Genomic DNA, 19229 nt, shown 5'->3' on the forward strand with positions numbered 1-19229 from the left:
CAGCTGGGTATAGGAAGGCTCACTGCCCTCAACTGGAATCAAGGGGCCTTGACGGTGGCAAAGTGCACTATGGATCTGAAAAGCAGTTAAGCCATCTCTATTGTTATCGTTGTTGCTGTTGCTGCTTTGGCACGATCCTCAGGCGAAACAATATCGCAGCCCAGCGAAGTAAAGGCAAAGGCAGCGTTGTACTGGCGAAGGTTGTCCTTAAAGTGACGGCCTTGAGTGTCCGTACGTTCGAGCAAGTCCTTCAAGTACTCAGGTAGATCAGGTAATAGTTGCAACTGGACTGATCCTTGCTTGCAACATGACTCCCAGCTAGGATATCTCATCGAAGATGTCTCTTGCCTTTCATCAATCCAGTGTAAGGCGTGACAGTGTGAGCATTCCTTGTCCATACGTCCAAGGTCCAAAAGACGAAGGCGAGAAAGCTGCGAGATATAGGCAGCAGGAATAGTCTGAGAAGGTTCTACTCTAGGTCTTCCCCTACGTCTTACTGGGCTGCCTTCCTGCTCTTCTTGTTCAGCTTGACATCTGCGGCGTGATGCTGCAACTCTTTCTCTACACGCTTGGCAGGTGCGATAACGTGAATATTAGAGTGATGTGTTATATATTAGAGTGATGTGTTATGTGTTATGTGTTACGTGTTACTAAGGAGTATAAGGAGTACTATATGCCCACTTGGGTTTAATAAAAAGATTGTTTAACCGTATGAGATAACTTGAGGTAGATTTAGAATATAAAAGACAAAAGACAGTGGTAAACAAGTATTTATGAGAATTCGTTTATTCCTGAGAATTGAGATAATGCCAAATACAATGAAAAAGAGGGCTCTATTTATACTTTTTGATGTGGGTTAAATCAAGGTACGATTTGATTCATTCTGCTACGGTAATGGTTAAAGCTGCGGTGCCTGGTTTATGACAATGATCTGGATGCTTACTAAGTTACTCTAATTGGGTATTCTTATTGTAAAGACTACGCATTGGAATAGTGCTTATAAATCACTTTATATTCCTTATTGACAACGCGCAGACTCTGTCTTTACTTATTATGGAGATTATAATATTTGTTTTGTAACATCGTATACATCTTTGATATCTTACATGAGATTGATCACCTATATCATGAAAAAGAGCCACCATCGCCATCTGACCCAGGTCAGAAACTGCTTAAATGGTTATTTAATTCTTCATAGCAGTGTTTTTAAAACTTGTTCCGTGAATCTGTCAGCCAAAGCATTTTTGCCCTCGAGCCCAGAGGGGTTTTTAGATACTGTCTCACAACTTGAGCTGGCCAAAGCAAAAACGATATAATAAAAATATCACATGCACCTTATGGCCTTTATATTTAACCGTGTATATCTTTGATTATTGATTATTTATTGATTTTCGTCCTTAAAATGATGTTTAGAGAAATACGCTTTTGAATATCAAAATGCGTTTATACATACAAGGAAATATTTATGACTATGTAAAACTAAGCATTATTCTATAGCTTGTTTGTCTTTTTTCGTAATTATTAGTTCAGTTTATAAAAAGCAGATCAGGTTAGGGTATTTGCTTTTTCATTGTGTATATATGTATCAAATCAAAGTATTTTTCTCTTGCTTATACCTTTTTAATAATTTTCCCTTTTTATACTCTAATATTATTTATATGCTCAAGTATAAAGAATAGATTAAAGATGCAACAAGATCAAAGATAAAGAAGGACTTCGAAATACTTGTGCCTGAAAGAAGGTAGTTCCAAAAATAGACTTTTGGACACAAGACATACAGTCACATGCTTGATGACCCTCAGAGAAGTCATCAAGTCTCTCTTTTTTTTTTACTTTTTTATTATATTGAAAGAGGACGCAGCTTTTACAGACTTTCTTAAACGCTTTCCATGTCTGATTTCTTTGGAAGTTTTAGAAAAAAGAAAAACTATGGACATTCTTCTGCAACTTCCCCAAGGTCCTCTATCGATGGACTATCCAGACGGAGTCAAGGACCGTATGAAGGAATAAGTGAAGAGAACATGCCTAGTTCTGATGATCAAATTGAAGAAATGTTTGATCAGATGCTTGTAATCATTACTTATTTTGTGAGAAAAAACAAAAAAGTGTTAATATGTATTCTAGGCACGTAGAGGTCTCGATGAAGACAAGAGAAAACCTTTAAAGTCACAACTGGATGTCAAAACTAAATGGGCCATGATAGTTCAAGATCGTAAAGCAGAATTAACTGTTTCGGGAAGAAGACCAAATACAATTGAGGGTCAAGATGAGCCAGCACCACTTATTCATGTCTTGTCTGATTTAGCGGGCGAGATGTGGTCAGCCACAAAGGATTCAACAGCTCGAGTGGTAGAGCGGCATTCCAACAGATACAGCCATTTAGGTCCTCAACCTTCAATATCTTCCTCAACACACGTTCACTCAACTTCACCGGATGGAATATCTTTAACCGATCGAAACACTCCCGAGTTTTATATCAGAAAGTTTATGGAAGCTGACCTTAGAGCCGTAACACCAGCACTTGCCAATAATTTGGAAGTTAGCTTAAGAACACGCCCTGTAGAGTAAGAGTTATATGTATGGATAACGGATACATGTATCGCTCACAGTGAATTTTTATAGCTGGGTTTTGAAGTTCATAGAGCTTAAAGGTCTCCGTGTGCTTTCCAATGGATTGTCTTTTCTGAATAAGCAACCGGAAAGGTAAAACAAAAAAAAGAAAGATGTATATTGAAAATGTTGGCGTGTTTTAAACTTGATTAATAGAAAAGGGCGAATATTGGAACTAGAGATTGAACTTGTAAAATGTATCAAAGTGTTGGTGAACGCCAGAGTAAGTTTGTAAACAAAAAGGGTAATCCAGTTAAGCTGAAAGATTCCTTCTCTTTTTTTCTGTTGTTGTGATTTTAGTGGGGTGCGCGTGATGCCATCTTAAACCCAGAATACATTCATTCGTTTGTATTATCTATCGTCTGTCCGCAATGGCAAACAAGGAAGATTGTTAGTGATATCCTTTTGTTTTTATGTCACTGTGATGTTCCTTTGGGTCATAAGCATGTTATGCAAGGTTTTGAGTTGCTACGTCAGCACAAGAATGATATTGGTATTTTTGATTCCTGGCTTAAGGATTTCGAAAACACTTTGGACGGTAAACGTAAAATCAGTAGAAGTGGCTCAGTTGACGATTATCAAAAGTTGGGTGTCTACGTACCTCCAGATAACCATATTGTTGATTATGCGGTAAGTCTGAATAATCGTCTTTTTATGTGTTTTATTAAATTGTGTATTATATAGTTATCCAACCTTGGTCTTATCAATTCATTAGTCTATATACCAACCGAGGTTACTGAACGCGTCTACCTTCGCAGCCAGTTCAAAGCTTCTGGCTTAGATCGCATTTTTAGCAAATTGGAGCGACTTGATGATCCAGCAGTATACGATCAAATAGAAAAGTATCGTAGAAGAGCAGATAGTGACTTGGAAGAGGCTTTTGGTGATGAGATATCAATGTACAGTGAAGTCTCTCAGCCGACTGAGTTACTGGAGCTTATACTCGATAATATTGCTGATGCTCCAAATGCTCTTCATTATTTACTTCAAACATTTAGAAGTATGCTCTTGATTAAAGGTGATGCGGATAGAAAGTAAGTATCATGAAAAAGAGACAAGGCTTGGCATTAACTTGATTACAGGACACATTACCATCAAGCCATTAGTGAAATTGTGTCAAATATTGTTATGGATCGCAGAGATACTGTAACAGTTGAGGAACTTGGAGCATCGGCGTTTGGCATTTCCGTTAATAATATGATTGGAAAATTCAATGAACTCGATCGACTACAGGAGATAGCAAGGTCGGCAGAAGAGGATAAAGAGACAGCGATACGATTAACGGCAGAAAATAAAGAACTTCGACAGCAAATTGAGGACTTGAAAGCCGAGAAGCCTCCTGCTGTTAAACTTCATGATACAAGAAATTATAAAATGGAAAATGTTGCTATACGTACTTTATTACAGCAGTCTAATAAGACGATTGCCATGCTTCAAGAAAAACTTCGTGAAAAGACTGAACAGCTCGAAAGTTATGAATACGGAAGTCAGGCCTCTGACACATCATCACAGACTACTGCACCTATTGTTGTAGGGGATCAATGGAAATGGGCTGGTAGAAGAGGTGATTCAATTACGCCCCTGGATCCTGTATCTCCACAAATACCATTAAGAGGTGCACAGGTGCCACACCCACCATATGCCCAGAATAACATTCTATCATCTCCTGGGCCTGGAGGATTTGTCATACCTGGTACGGTTCCTTCACATCCCACCAAAGATCAACAGTATACCGTAACCGAGCAAGGCACAGCATCAGGTATTAGGATATCACCCCATAGCTCTTAAAATACTAAAGAATTGAACAGATGTTCCGAGCTCACCAATGCCTTCTCAGCACAAGACACCAGACAAAAATGAATGTAAGTACAAACTTGTGGATTTGTAAAACACAGAGAGGTTAACCATTTCTGGTAGTTGACAGCAAAGCGCAGGCCGCATATGCTGAATCACCAGAACCACAAGCTGCTAGTGATGCACAAGCAACTTCTGAAAGTAAGTGAAAACTGATCTCTGATGAGTTACCAAATCTTATCATTATTTAGCTGATTCAGTACCTCCGCCTCCCCCGCCACCCCCTATGCCACGTAAGATATAGCATCTATTCATTCTTTTCTTGTAGTATAGTAACAACTTCTTCAGCCATAGCATCCATGTCTACTGAATCGCCTATTCCTCCTCCCCCGCCACCACCAGGTAAACGTCATAACTGTTCCTCTGGTAGAACAAACTGATAATAATTATCTTCAATTTTCAACAGGAACGGCTGGTATTCCACCCCCACCACCACGTAGGTTGATTATTAAGAAGCAATATCCTTTAAATATTAAATGTTGTGCTTTAGCGCCTGGATCTACTGGCATTCCTGCACCGCCACCGCCACCACCACCTCGTAAGTAACAGGTTAACCTATTGACAGAAACACTGATATTTACTTTCTCAATGAACAGCTCCTGGCTCTGGTATACTCCCTCCCCCTCCGCCACGTAAGTTTTAGAAAATCATGAAATACCAGCCTTAACTCACCTATAATCAAAGCACCTGGAGGACCAGGCATCCCTCCTCCTCCTCCTCCACGTAAGTTTTACAATATCATGTGGTATTAATCCTAACTCACTTATAACCAAAGCACCTGGAGGACCAGGTATTCCTCCTCCTCCTCCACGTAAGTGCTTATTTTTATACAAGTATACCTCTATTCAACTTTTTTTTTCTTTTTTTAAAAAAAAGCCCCTGGTGCACCAAAGGGACCTATGCTACCAGCTGTTCCCAAAGGACCTGCGCGTAAAGAGCTTCGTCACTATCCACAAATCAAGCTCAAAAACTTGCAGTGGCAGAAGTTGGATGCTCGTAGCGTCGACAAGACAGTTTGGACATTAAGTGATGTAGACGAAAGCCAGATTGAGGATGATTTGGATAAATACGGTGTGTTTGAAAGGATCGAGACGTTATTCCCAGCTAAGGCAAACAACTTTTTTGAAAAGAGAATGAAGGCAAAGGTGGAAGAAAAGAAGGATGCTGTCAAGTTCTTGTCCAAAGAGAAGAGCAGAAATATCAGTAAGCATCATAGTTAAGTATGTGTATGAGTCTGACCATAGATAGACCTGGCTGTTTTGCCCAAGTGCAAAGCATTTGATACGTTTGTTGATGTCCGTAAGAGTATCATGGGAGTAGATGATGATCTCTGTACAGAAACTTTCCTTGGTAATCTTATTAGTTACCTACCTACAAAAGATGACAAATTGGATGTGATGAAGAAATATCTGGAAGGACCGCCTGAAGCATGTGAAGAATTGGATACTCCTGAACAGTTTACAGTTGAGGTAGTACCAAATACCCCTGTAATTATTGAACGGATACTGACGGCTTATATAGATGCATAGGATGTATAGATATGAACAGCGTATACAGTTTATGCTATTCAGAGTTCAATTCTGGGAAAGATTTGATCAGTTGGAGAAGGTATGTAGATGCAAACAATACCAATGGTGACGACTCAAATTTGCCTTCAAAAAAGAATATGGCAATAGTGATAGAAATTTCTGATGCTTTGAAGAATTCAAAGAGCCTCAAAAGCTTACTTTGTGTACGTGTATATACATATCTGAGAGATGAAGTTGATATTTTAATGCACCTTTTATATAGCTTATCCTTGTTATTGGTAATTACATGAATGCACAAAGTCTTCAAGGTGGTGCGTTTGGTATGCGTATTTCAAGTATCAATAAGGTAATTAAAAACATTATATAGCGTGATCCTTTTTATATAACTTTTCCCTTCAAGTTGGTGGACACTAAAGCATCAAATACATCATCGTTAAACTTATTACATGTGGTCACTGGCGTGGTTAGACGCCAGTTCCCTCATCTATTGGAGTTTCTGATAGACTTGAAGTCTATTGATCAAGCGGCTAGAAGTAAGGAGACATGATATGAATAGAGTTGAAATTGAGCATGGTTTTATGATATAGTCATGGCTAGTTTGAATGATATGGTTCAACAGTATACAGAAATGAGAAAAGGATTAAAGGACCTTGATCTCGAATTGAAAACAAGGTGGCAGCCTGAAGACGTAGAGCTAGAAGAAGATGATAAGTTCCGTAATATCATGACAAAGCATTACGAGGATGCTTCGACTCGCTTCCAAGATCTTGAAGCACTCTATGTGAATATGGATGCTAAATGGAAAGACGTGATGACTTACTATGGTGAAAATCCTAAAGTGATGAGACCGGATGACTTTTTTTCAACTTTTTCTCGGTTTGTAGCATCTTGGAAGGTAAATTGCATTTGAGCAACATCATAAAAAGGCTAAGAGTATGATGATAGGAAGCATCTGCTGCAGAAGAAAAGATGGCACAAAGACAAGAGCGCGAAGAGAAGAAAAGGCGCGAGGAAGAAGAAAGAAAGGAGCGTATGAGACTAAAGAAAGAAAAGGCAGAAGCAGCTCTTAAAGAAAAGAGAGGCCCGATTGAAGGAATTGATACAAGTAAGATTTGTAAATATGGATCAGACTGTACATCTAACAATTCTTTTTAGGCGGCGAAGGAGAAAATGATAGATGTATGATGGACAGCTTGTTGGATAAATTAAGAACTGGAGATGTGGAAGTACGCACTACTAGAAGACGTAGCAGAAAGCAAAGAGAAGAACAAGATAGCAGTGAAGCTAGTAGTGTGTCCGCTGCAGATTTATTAAAGAACTTGGAATCAGTGTAGATTCCCAATTTTGATGTCAGTAATCTATTGTAAACCCTAATATCAATAAAAAATAGCAGATACCACACTAGTCACATGATTTGATTGCCTTTTTAATGCTTTTTTTCCGAATCGAACATCGAACCTGTGCGACAAGCACTTGGTTCCTGAAAGTGCATGAGCTTTCTTTCCTTTCTTTTCGAGTATAAAAATTTCCCTTTTCTCATCGCATTAAGCGTTTCTTTTCTTTACTCATCGTATAAACATTTTGAAATAATTTGGTATGTGATGTTTCTTTTGATTCGAGTATGCCTGCTAACATTGTCGCTCATTAGAACAATGGAAAACAATACTTCTAGAACAACTATATGCTCCTCCTGTGTTGAGACATTACCAGCAGATTCACGTTATCGCACCTGCCAAGCGTGTAGAGAAAGAGTTGCAGCATCACGCCGCAGATGTCAAGCTGAACAAGAAGAGCAGGAAGGCAGCCCAGTAAGACGTAGGGGAAGACCTAGAGTAGAACCTTCTCAGACTATTCCTGCTGCCTATATCTCGCAGCTTTCTCGCCTTCGTCTTTTGGACCTTGGACGTATGGACAAGGAATGCTCACACTGTCACGCCTTACACTGGATTGATGAAAGGCAAGAGACATCTTCGATGAGATATCCTAGCTGGGAGTCATGTTGCAAGCAAGGATCAGTCCAGTTGCAACTATTACCTGATCTACCTGAGTACTTGAAGGACTTGCTCGAACGTACGGACACTCAAGGCCGTCACTTTAAGGACAACCTTCGCCAGTACAACGCTGCCTTTGCCTTTACTTCGCTGGGCTGCGATATTGTTTCGCCTGAGGATCGTGCCAAAGCAGCAACAGCAACAACGATAACAATAGAGATGGCTTAACTGCTTTTCAGATCCATAGTGCACTTTGCCACCGTCAAGGCCCCTTGATTCCAGTTGAGGGCAGTGAGCCTTCCTATACCCAGCTGCATATCTTTGGTCCATGCTATGCCGCTGAACGAAGACAAGCACGAAACAGCAATCTTGATCCTGAGATTATTAGGGAGCTTTCAGTCATGCTTGCCTAATGTAATCCCTTTGTACGTGTATATCCTCATACACATGAGATATTGAACAACCATGAGAGCGACAGTAATAATAATCAAACAGAAGCTAATACACGATACATGTTATCAGTCCTTCTATGAGAATGCGTTTGATTGAGGGAGATGACAGACGTATTCAGAATTTGCCGATAATGGAGGAAGTTGTCGTTGTTACCCAAATTGAGTATAATGACAGAGGCTTCCGTGGCATCGTTCTTACCTTGAGAAGCAGCAATAACAATGATAATCTTCGTCAAGGACGTGATTTTAAGTAAAGCTTTTAACTTATCGTCCAGACACAAGGTGCATGTATGCCAACTCACTATGTATTGCTATTTCCTCATGAAACATGTGGGTGGTATTAAGGCTTGTGCCTCTTCTTTTCCTTCTTTACCCTTACTTCGGTCACTGTTCCTGATAATTATGATGATGACTCATGGCCATCGTGCGTCATTTTAGTATCCTTATCAATCATTTTTATAAAGATAATTACTTTGATCGTCAGTTTTTAATAGAAGTAGATCGCTGTAAGATATACAGTGCGTCAAAAGCAGAGAGATTTTCATTCTAGGATAAATTTTATTGTTAAGTAAAACATCGTTAAATAAAATGCTGTCAATCATTAGTTAATATTACGAGGCTATCCGCAGCTACTTTTCCTTTTTTTTCTTTTCTTTACTTCAATATGAAACGAAAGATGACAACCCTCCGCCTCCAAAGGCAAAGCGAAACAAAAGGAAAGATATGTAATCTATAAAGTTGACGTCACATATATTAAGGCTCCATTAGCCGTCGATCGTGGGTTCCCTTCTTTGTTTTCACAAACACAAACAAATTTAGTCAAGAATACAACTTTTGAAGCAAGCGATAATGACTATCAAGGCACTCTATTACCTAGAAAAGATAAAAATAACATCTATTAGTTTCATCTGTTTTATAACTGAATGCTGTAATAGACAAGAACATCTGTGCTACTTTGAAAGCTGTTAAAGAAAACACATCTGCTCCTGGTCCCTCAAATGTTGTCATTAATGAAAAGACATCTATGCCTACAGTCAACAAAGATGCGAGTGTTCAAGATGTATTATCTGCTCCTATTCCTTCCACTGGCTGCGTTTCTGCTCCCATCAAGGCTCTAAGAAATATCAAGACAAGGTTGATAAGGCTGAAGCACTTAAAAAGGAGAAAGAAAAGAATGAGGCGTCAAATAATGAGTAAAAACAAGTACAATGTCCTTCTTGTGGTGGAACTGATCACTCTCGCTCCTCCAGCAAGCTTTGTCCTATGAATAAGTTAAAAACGAAACTTCCAAAGCTCAAGGATACCGTCGAGAAAACTTCTGTGATCAAGACATATTTGGCTAATACTTGCAAATATCCCAAGTCCGTTACTTTGATTCAAGAAGTAGTTGATCACATTACTCAACTGGTATACGCTGGATCCATTTTTGCTAATCTCTATTCCTTGGAACTTCTCGAGAATGATAAAGAACTACCTGTGGTTACTCAAAATCCATTCAACAGCATATTTTCCATCTTTATTGGCCAAGAAAAACATGCCTCTGATAATATCAAGAAGAGCTACAAGGCCTTTTGTGAATTTACTTCTCTTTCTCAATCTGACTTGGAAAAGTATGCAAATAAAGGATATATGACCATTGTATCTTCTATGGCCAAAAAATATGAAACACTGGTCTGCAATTATGTTTGCTCTACTTATGAAGATCGAGCTCTCAGGCATATCCTTAATGTCTTATCAGAAAAGGCTTCTTCTTACTTCTGTGGTGATAGCTTAACAGTCAAACAGCGCAAGTCTTTAGCCAAACATGTTTTTCAACAAAAGATAAATCCTAAGTCTGCCTAGCCATCCACTATTGACCGAATCGAACAATATGAAACCATTGTCAATAACTTTCTTACTTTCTGGTCAATGTACGATGCTTCCAATGATGCTGATGTACCAAGTGAAGCCAATCTGTATGCCAAGCCTCAATGATGCATGAAATGGTTACACTTTATACAGAAAGAAATGGAACAAAAGAATTTCGTTCAAGAACTGAAACATCAAGACAAAGCATCAAGCAGTTATGTCCATCGAAAGTTACAAGAACTTCCTTTTGTCAAGAAGTTGAATACAAGCAAGTACATATCATTAAAAGAAAACACACTGACCGCTATCAATTCCAACAAGCCCTTGGAAATAACAAGCAGGCTGAAGAACATTGATAAAAGGGATATTGATGCTGTCCAAAGCTTTATCAAAACAGTACAAGCAAGGATTCAAGACAAGACCTTCATGCCTCTCAAATACACTAAATCTCGAGGATCAAGATACTTTTCTCTATTTTCCCTGTACAGGATTGATTCTAAGAGTATACAGATTGATGCTCAATCTTTTTGAAAGCTTGTCAAACAATGTGACAACAAGATCAAACCAGGTCAAAAAATGATAATTACTTAACTTTATGGTACTTTAATGTCTTCGATTTTTCAAAAATAGGCTACAAGACACTTGATAGTTTGACCTCACGTCCAAAGAAGCTTGTGTACGTATGTTTACATGGCTTTTATTTTTAAACTAAAAAAATGCTATCATTGTAGAAACGTGATTACTACTAATGGCTATGCTGTATCCTTTATGTTTAAGAAAGTTGTCGCTATCCATGATGAACCTAGAAGAGAACCAAAGACACCCAAGGATTTTGCTGATATAGCTGACGACACAGAGATTTGGGCTGTTGATCCTGATATATCAGCTACCTTTACTGCAGTTGACTCTACAGAACATGCACTTATCTGAACTACAAGCTTGGAAGAATACTATCATCTATGTGGCTACAATCTTGCTACTAGAAGACGAAAAGAGCACCAAGAGTGTCGTTTAGACGAACTACCTACTTTAAAGACTGCAAACTTGATCTCATTTTTACTAGTTGCCTCTACACGTCTACAAAACTATCAAAGAATTCATAACTACTATTGTCAAGATAAATTGTATGCCACTCCCTTACAAGTGTATATTTTAATAACGCTGCGTACGACATAGGTCTCAAAAGCTAAAGTTCAAAACTTATATCAACAAGCAAAAAGAAACTCAAGAAATTGTTAAAAGACTCTTTGGCAATAACAAAAATTATGGCACGTCAAGCAAAGCTGGAGCTAAAAACCAAAACCCAAACAAAAGCAAACATGTACCTCTATCTCCTGCTGACCTCCCTTCCTCCTCTCAACAGAAGCGAATCATTGCGTTCGGGAATGGTTCTTTTTGCTCAAGTATAAAAGGAAAACATGCTGCACCTACAAAACGTATTACTGAAGAAATCAAACTAAGATGCAAACAATCTACTGGGGGAAGGGATCGAGTTTGTTTCGGTTGACGAGTATTTAACGAGCCAGATCTGTAACAAGTGCAAATCCAAACAATTAAATAATATCTCAATTACTGGGTCAAAGCGAAGAGTACACTCTGTCCTCAAGTGTAAATCTTGTAGTACGGTTTGGAATCGCGATGTGAACAGTGCATTAGATATGTATAACATCTTTGTTTACAGATCAAAACATGACAATGAAAGCCCTCCCCCTTCAAAAGACTAACGGTTCTCCTGGATTTAATGCGCTGTCCATAGCGGCAGTGCATTCCTTAGCGCTTCGGTAAGTATAAAGCGAATAATACATTATGTTTTATTCATTAGTCTTCCAGTTATATAATATTAATTCCCATTGGTTGTGATTCACAAATTAACCCCACAGCAGTCATCTCTGAGTTTCAAGTGATGATCTATGCTTAAACATAGTTGTATGTCCTTTGAAGGGGAATAATTGAGATTGTATGAGCCCTTTCTATCTTTGATATTCATTCATGAATTACTTATAATAAAAAAAAAGGAGTGAAAGGGGACTCTTTTGCCTTTATAGAGTAAATGTAACTAACAGTTTTGATTGGACAGCATTAAATTCTGCTTTTCAAGTTTTTATTTTTTCTCCTTTTTTCTTTTTATAAAAAATCACAATAGGATTAAAAAGCATATTTACACATAATATACACTTTCTTTATCTCTTCTCTCCTCTCCTTTCTTTTTTTGAAGCCTTATTTTATAGCTTTGTTTGTTACTATTTTGTATCCATTTATTTTTTCTTTTCTTTGCCCCTTTCCTTTCCTTATAAGACATTATGACATCAGAATCAATAACAGACATGACAACGATAACATGTAGTGCTTGTCAACTGCCATTAGAAGGCAACTTTGCACGCGCCCTGGATGGTGCATTCCACTGGAACTGTTTTCTTTGCATTGTAAGTTTATTATTTTTTGCTTTTTATATATACTTGACACGTTTTTTATTATAGGATTGCAATGAACCCGTTGCAGAAAAGTTTTTTCCTATTGAATTAGAAGGCGGCATTCAGAAACCATTATGTGAACGAGATTACTTTAGACGACTAAGCCTTACTTGTGATAACTGTGGCGAAGCCCTCAGAGGCTCTTATATTACAGCAGTTGGCAAAAAGTTCCATTTAGAACACTTTTATTGTAGCGTTTGTTCTACTGTTTTTGGTCCAGATGACTCTTATTATGAACATGAAGACAACGTTTACTGTCATTATCATTATTCTATTAATTTTGCAATCAAATGTATAGGTTGTGAAACAGCCATTTTAAAGCAATTTGTCGAGATCAATAGAAATAATGTAGATGAACACTGGCATCCGGAATGCTACATGATTCATAAGGTAAGAGAATCATCTAGTCTTTATATCATACTCAACCATTTTGTAGTTTTGGAACGTAAAGTTGGCTCAGTCTGTGGGTGAAGAAGATCAAAAGTTAAATATAGGCAAGTAGTACTTCTTAAAAAGGAAATATTCTAGTTGCTAACAAAGAGGCTAGATCTCAGCAAAATGACTTCAGAGGAACTTAAAGAAGCTCAAAATGTGATGGAAGAAAAAGTGTATAGAATATGGACAGTGTTGTCAGCATTTGAAGGTAAACCAGATCTTCATCTATGTTTTATATACCAACATATAGTTTAATAGAATCTGCTGCTGGTTGTATATCAGATATGCTTCTTCATGTCTCTGAGGGAAGTTATGCTGAAGGAGTTAAAATGGCCGATTATTTTGTCACACATGTTGAGGTCCTATTCAGTGCCATCGATGACCTTGCTATTCAATATTTGAAACAAACAAAGCAAGAACTCCAATATGACCGAGAATCAAGCATGCTCTGTAAAAAGGTATCTAACTTCTTTTCCTTATTGTCCCATACTCAGGAAAATGGCCTCCGAAAAATTGGTATCACGCAAGATTTACTTTCATTGGTAACTGGCTTAGCCCACTATTTGAAGGTCTTGATTCGAATTGGATTGACGGGCGCCTTGAGATTGGAAAGAAAGAATGACTGCAAATCGAGTGCGATCAGCCGATTCCTTAGTCAGCTGATGGAATTAGCAAACAAGAAGCGACAATATCTACATGAAGCAGATTATACTGTATCATCGGACCTTTGCCAATTCTGTAGAAAGCAATGTGAAGATGCTTGCTTCAGATACAAGACGTACATCTGGCATGATAAATGCTTTGCTTGCTCCTTATGTTGTACTCCCCAACGTTCAGATTATAAGGAAACTTATATCTCTCAAAAGGATTTATCTATCATTTGCAGCAAGTGTATCACACATACTGATGGTTTTGTTCAAGGTGTTCAATATGTATCAAAACTCAGACAATCATCCTTTTTGTTACGTTTTGCTTTGCGAAGATTATACAGTCTGTTGAATGTTCCAGGTAATTTAGACGCTTGTACTTGGAATACGTGTAACTTATATCTTATCAGATCCAATGATTGCTTATTATGGCCAAAGCTATGAACACACATCAACACAGTATCAGCAACAGCAACAGATACAGTCTATTCAACCTCAACAATTGCAACAACAGCAAAGGCTACTAATACAACAACAACAGCAACAGCAACAGCAACAGCAACAGCAGCAACAGCAACAACAGCAGCATCATCATCATCAAACAGCAATATATACTCCTCCTTTACCTCCCTTACCAAAGTATGTTAATGGAGACGATTTACCTAACGAGGAGATTCATTTGAATGATATCAAACGAATGAAATCAACTCATATGAACAGAAAGATCACCAATTCACACAGAATCGGAAAGAGATCAACTCTGATGGAAACTCCTATCCCCAATGCCGCTGCTGTTTCCAACAATATAGAGGAGTCCAGTCGCCCTCAAAGTCAAGGAACGGAAGCTTCCAACAAGCGAGCCTCATTCAACGAGCTGGGCAGTTTCTCCGAAAGCTCACACCACAGCAGACACCGATATACAAAATCCGTGCCTGAAGCAAAAAGCTTTTACTTTGCCGAACTTGGCGCACTGCAGCATTTTATGTTGAAACACATTGCAGTACTTTATTTGGAAGAAATACTGCATGACCACTTCACCTTAGAGGAACTTGCTGATTTAATTGATGATAAAAAGAATTCGACTCTTTGGGGTAAATTTGTGACCAGTCTGAAAGCAGGCGGAAATAAGAAAGTACCCAAGCCTAAAGGTAATAGTGTCTTTATCATCAAAAAGATGAGACTAATCGATTAGTAGAGGGGACGTTTGGTGTAGCTATAGATGTATTAGTAGAAAAGAATGGTATTGAATCCAACTTGGGCGTTGGTCCAACTCGAATCATCAAGATTCCATCATTTATTGATGAAAGCATTTCCAGTATGAAGCAAATGGATATGTCAGTCGAGGGCATTTTCAGAAAGAATGGTAATATTAGACGATTAAAGGAATTGAGCGATGAGATTGATAGGAATCCAAACAACGTGAATTTGGCCAATGAGTCACCTATCCAAGTCGCTGCTCTGATAAAGAAATTCTTGCGTGAATTGCCTGATCCGCTGTTAACCTTCAAATTGCATAAACTATTCATTACTGCTCAAAGTAAAGTAAAATGTCATATTTAACACCTGTTGCTCACTTTATTATAGAACTCGAAAATGAAGCTGATCGGAAACGAGTGACTCATTTGGCTTGCTGCATTTTACCAAAAGCAAATCGTGATACGATGGAAGTCTTGTTTGTCTTTATGAAATGGGTCTCTCAATTTGCTCAGTTGGAAAACAATACCGGAAGTAAAATGGACATTGTGAATTTGGCGACTGTGCTAGCCCCCAACATCTTGTACTCAAAAAGTAAAGACCCTGCAATGGATGAATCCTTTTATGCTATAGAAACGGTAACCATGCTACTCGAAAATGCCGAAGAGTTTGCGACTGTACCAGAGGATTTTATCCCACTTTTACAAAACTTATCTTATGAAGAAGGTGATATGGATATGAATGTTCGACACATTTTGAAAAAGTGCGAAATGGTCATGAAGATGAAGCGAGCTAAAGCCACAGGGGGACCTATTGCGCCTCAACTTCCAAGACAGCATTCTTCTCCAGCCGCGGTATCCAGCAACAGTATTCACCAAGAAGGAGAACTATCTCATATGCCCATTCAATTATCCTCTTCACCACAAAACATGTCAACTATGGAATCCCATGTGAGATCACCGAATACGCCAGTGCCTATCATGAGATCGCAATCCTCATCACACATCGTTGGCACAAGTTACGAGTAAAATTTCTCATTTTTATAAATATACCTTATTCAGAAACTATTCGCATACAATTTAAAACCAATAATAACAATTACACTTTGGCTGGTTATCAATCTTTTATTATTTAAAAGATAGCATGTAATATTAATAATATGAGAAATATAAAAAGAGGAGACTTGTATATGTGGTCAACACTTGTGAATAACACGTAATTGAAAAGTTGCTAGGGACCTTGTATAAATAGTCTGACCTTGACTTCTTTTTCTTTTTCTTTGGACCAAAAAGTAAGACCAGCTATTCCACAGCTAGCCCTAAAGTATGTTATATTATTTACTCTTGCAAGAAATTGACGTGCAGTATTATAGATCATAATCAAACCTAACCCGGTGTTAGTTGGGGACAGTTTAGTCCTTACCAAACTTTGGCCCCACACACTCCTTTGACCCTCTTCTGTTCCTTTGACTGCTCTTTTGCTCTCTCTTTCTCGCTTTTTTTTATGTTTCCGAGTCAGTTATTGCTAGCTCAATTCAAGATGCACTTCGAATAAGGTATTATATTGATATTAAATGCTTACATTAAAAAAGAGTTTATAAGAGAAAAAGAAAAGCAAGAAAAGTGAGTAAGCTTATAAAGAAATTATTAATAACTGATTTACTAACCATTTCTTTTATATCTCATTCTTTTACTTCTGGTGGGCTCTTTTCTATCATTTGTTGTCTTATTTATTGTCTCAAATTATCATTTTTCTATCAGCGTGCGAATTAAGTGTATGCTCATTTCGTATAAATTTTAAGCTTTCAAGGGGAATCAGAGTACTGTTTTATTAAAGCTCTTCATGAACAATTGATTTCTTTGGTTGCTGCTCTATCTCTTGACAGACAGCAGGAGATGTGACACGGTACAAATACTCGCATTTTTCGGGTTCTGATACCTCCAATATTTCATTTTTAACTCCACAGTCAATAATGGCCATTACGCTTCTTTCAGGGCCGTTCCAGCAGCGTGTACCTTGGGTATGACTATGTCTTTTGTATTTATCATCACCGTCTCCAGTAAATTCATTGAATTTTCCCAAGTGGACACGAGTATGGTCTTTGTTACTCTTTTGATAGGCATCACCCAAGAAGCAAAGTGAATAGGTATATCTATATTCAGTTAAGATCATTGTACTATGGACTAAATACCTCACTTACTCTCCTTCATTTTTTTCAATGCAGACATCCTTGAGTTTCAGCCATTCTTTTTCTTTACCATAGTCAAAGTTCAGTTCCTCATTAACTTTTTCTAGATCAGAGCTTAACTGGTTTACTTCAGATTGCGCATCTTCATATGCTTTACGTGCTTTGTCTATGTCTAAATAAAGCGGGTCAATATTCAACTGTTATCATTTTTCCCCCAGCTCTCTTTTTTTTTTTTTTTCTTTTGCAAAAAGAATGTTGAGCGCACCTCCTTCATTATGACTGAAACCAGTATAATCTTTACTGGCTTCCTTGCGTGGAAGCAATTTATCCAGGACATTTGTTTTTACAATGTCTGGAAGAATAGCTTCCAACTTTTTTAAAACAGTATCCACCGATGAGTTCTTACCTAATGGGCTCAACGTTCAATTTGACCCTTCTCCTCTCTTATATGAAATATAAATTACCTTGGTTATCATCACTTTCTCCACTATCGGATTCAATTTCATTGTCTTCAAACTGACTTTCTTTACTTTCAACCTCTTTGATATCTACTTCTATTTCCTCTCTTAGTTGGGCGTACCGAGTCATAAACTCATCATAGCCGGATATGGCGCTCTTGACAGCCATGTCGTGAAAATTGTGATTATGATCTCGTTTCATATCATGTAAAATAGTCTTCAATGTCTCCAGTTCGCTCATCAGGGCCGATATATCATGTTTGAGGGTCACCAATTCTTGAATACACGAAGGGCATTTCTTCCTTAACTTGCTTCTCTGCTCATTTTCAGACTCTAGCGCATTTAATTCGCGTTCAAGCTTCATCACAAACGATTTTTTTATGATAAGCTCATCTTCAAGCTTGGACTTTTCTTCTTCCCAAAGAGATACTTGCTTTTCTGCCTCATCCACAAGCTGTTGCTTAGCGGCTAAACCTTGTTGGATTGCTTTTTGTAACACCTCCTGTTTCTTTCGATAGGCCTCTCCAACTTCTTTACAACGGTTAGGACAGTCTGTAAGTCCAGTGCTTTCATCAGAGCCATCACAGCATGCTTCATCGCATACACCATCATTAACAAAATACGATTTGATATAATCTGAGATATGTCCTTTGTTTTCACAATAGAAATAAGAATTGGGGCAAGCGGATGTGCCTTGATGGGATTGCGCTTTAAAACAAGTCCAGCTCATTTTAATAAGAATTTATACCTGGCTCATCGGATCCATCTGGGCAATCACAATAGTCGTCATTAATAGCAGAGTACAGAATGACCTTGGAGCTATCTAAGCATTTCCAAGTGCCATCACTTGATGGCTTGTAAAGAGACTGGTCTGTTATTTTAAAGAGTTGGCCAATGTCATGCTAATGTTGATAAAGCTTTTTTTTTTCTTACTTTCAGGCGCAATTCCTTTAATGCTAGATGATTTTACAATGGTAATAGCAGCAACAATGCACAGTAACTGTAGCCTAAACAATGCCATTAGAAACTTAAAGAACTTTAAGAACGCGGTTTGCTTGAATCATATAAATCTGAGTTCGAATTAATTACTATCTGTTCATCTATTCCTCTGTCTTTCCAGCACTGCTAGTTGGTTTTATCCTCTGTGTTCAACGAGCCAGAAAGTAAACGATTGCATCACCGCCTGTCATTTATTTTATTGAACTTGTTTGGAGAATTTTTAGATTATCATTATAGGCATGGTATCTGTTACTAGTCAAAGATGATACGTTTCAACGTTAACAAAAATGTTTAGTTACAGTTTTCGCACTTTTAAATTCAGACATAGTTAATACAACTTACGCTGTAAGGACGTATGAGAGAGTCATATCAGTCATACGGAAGGTTGGTCATCAGATGTACCTTGACGCATGAAAACATCAAGACGCTGATTATTGTTTCTTGCAGCGAATAGAAACATGTCCAAGATATTGTGTGCAGCCATGATATCACGATTCCATACGATGTTGCAAGTGTTTTGTTTACACTTCAATATCGTATGTACTCTTCGTTT

General features: G+C 38.0%; 7 protein-coding genes across 7 annotated transcripts; 5 read left to right on the top strand and 2 right to left on the bottom strand.

Annotated features, from left to right (window-relative positions):
• Positions 1-86: 86 nt before the first annotated feature.
• RHIMIDRAFT_238957 (uncharacterized protein) lies at positions 87-986 on the bottom strand (the record flags this gene model as incomplete). Its single annotated transcript, XM_023609070.1, has 2 exons — positions 87-561; positions 952-986. The coding sequence occupies 2 exons, from the start codon at positions 984-986 to the stop codon at positions 87-89; spliced, it is 510 nt and encodes a 169-aa protein (XP_023464523.1).
• Positions 987-1831: 845 nt separating this feature from the next.
• On the top strand, positions 1832-7419 carry RHIMIDRAFT_293045 (actin-binding FH2). The gene is made up of 24 exons (XM_023613950.1): positions 1832-2069; positions 2125-2564; positions 2623-2703; positions 2767-2833; positions 2911-3240; positions 3295-3644; positions 3693-4369; positions 4419-4472; positions 4528-4605; positions 4656-4697; positions 4753-4806; positions 4871-5002; positions 5061-5096; positions 5149-5187; positions 5240-5275; positions 5341-5667; positions 5713-5933; positions 5986-6072; positions 6128-6196; positions 6256-6339; positions 6394-6526; positions 6581-6888; positions 6939-7098; positions 7149-7419. The coding sequence occupies exons 1-24, from the start codon at positions 1890-1892 to the stop codon at positions 7325-7327; spliced, it is 4164 nt and encodes a 1387-aa protein (XP_023464524.1). The 5' UTR covers positions 1832-1889; the 3' UTR covers positions 7328-7419.
• A 547-nt stretch (positions 7420-7966) lies between these two features.
• Positions 7967-8397, top strand: RHIMIDRAFT_204895 (uncharacterized protein; the record flags this gene model as incomplete). The annotated part of the gene is made up of 2 exons (XM_023606791.1): positions 7967-8165; positions 8204-8397. 2 exons carry the CDS (start codon positions 7967-7969, stop codon positions 8395-8397), a joined length of 393 nt encoding a protein of 130 aa, XP_023464525.1.
• A 694-nt stretch (positions 8398-9091) lies between these two features.
• On the top strand, positions 9092-9426 carry RHIMIDRAFT_257903 (uncharacterized protein). The gene is made up of 3 exons (XM_023611312.1): positions 9092-9161; positions 9205-9254; positions 9277-9426. Exons 1-3 carry the CDS (start codon positions 9101-9103, stop codon positions 9403-9405), a joined length of 240 nt encoding a protein of 79 aa, XP_023464526.1. The 5' UTR covers positions 9092-9100; the 3' UTR covers positions 9406-9426.
• Positions 9427-9460: 34 nt separating this feature from the next.
• On the top strand, positions 9461-11214 carry RHIMIDRAFT_244703 (uncharacterized protein; the record flags this gene model as incomplete). The annotated part of the gene is made up of 6 exons (XM_023610104.1): positions 9461-9639; positions 9687-10242; positions 10279-10371; positions 10438-10786; positions 10843-10960; positions 11016-11214. The coding sequence occupies 6 exons, from the start codon at positions 9461-9463 to the stop codon at positions 11212-11214; spliced, it is 1494 nt and encodes a 497-aa protein (XP_023464527.1).
• Positions 11215-12584: 1370 nt separating this feature from the next.
• On the top strand, positions 12585-16059 carry RHIMIDRAFT_238962 (RhoGAP-domain-containing protein; the record flags this gene model as incomplete). Its single annotated transcript, XM_023609071.1, has 8 exons — positions 12585-12707; positions 12762-13145; positions 13192-13253; positions 13310-13398; positions 13449-14198; positions 14248-14985; positions 15033-15374; positions 15422-16059. 8 exons carry the CDS (start codon positions 12585-12587, stop codon positions 16057-16059), a joined length of 3126 nt encoding a protein of 1041 aa, XP_023464528.1.
• A 558-nt stretch (positions 16060-16617) lies between these two features.
• Positions 16618-19035, bottom strand: RHIMIDRAFT_257904 (uncharacterized protein). Its single transcript, XM_023611313.1, has 6 exons — positions 18611-19035; positions 18426-18548; positions 17684-18370; positions 17232-17391; positions 16792-17183; positions 16618-16653 (listed from the first exon to the last, which is right to left on the bottom strand). Exons 1-5 carry the CDS (start codon positions 18696-18698, stop codon positions 16862-16864), a joined length of 1380 nt encoding a protein of 459 aa, XP_023464529.1. The 5' UTR covers positions 18699-19035; the 3' UTR covers positions 16618-16653; positions 16792-16861.
• Positions 19036-19229: the final 194 nt, after the last annotated feature.

Source organism: Rhizopus microsporus (genome assembly GCF_002708625.1).
Source record: "Rhizopus microsporus ATCC 52813 unplaced genomic scaffold scaffold_12, whole genome shotgun sequence".
In the NCBI taxonomy this organism is placed as follows: Eukaryota; Fungi; Mucoromycota; class Mucoromycetes; order Mucorales; family Rhizopodaceae; genus Rhizopus; species Rhizopus microsporus.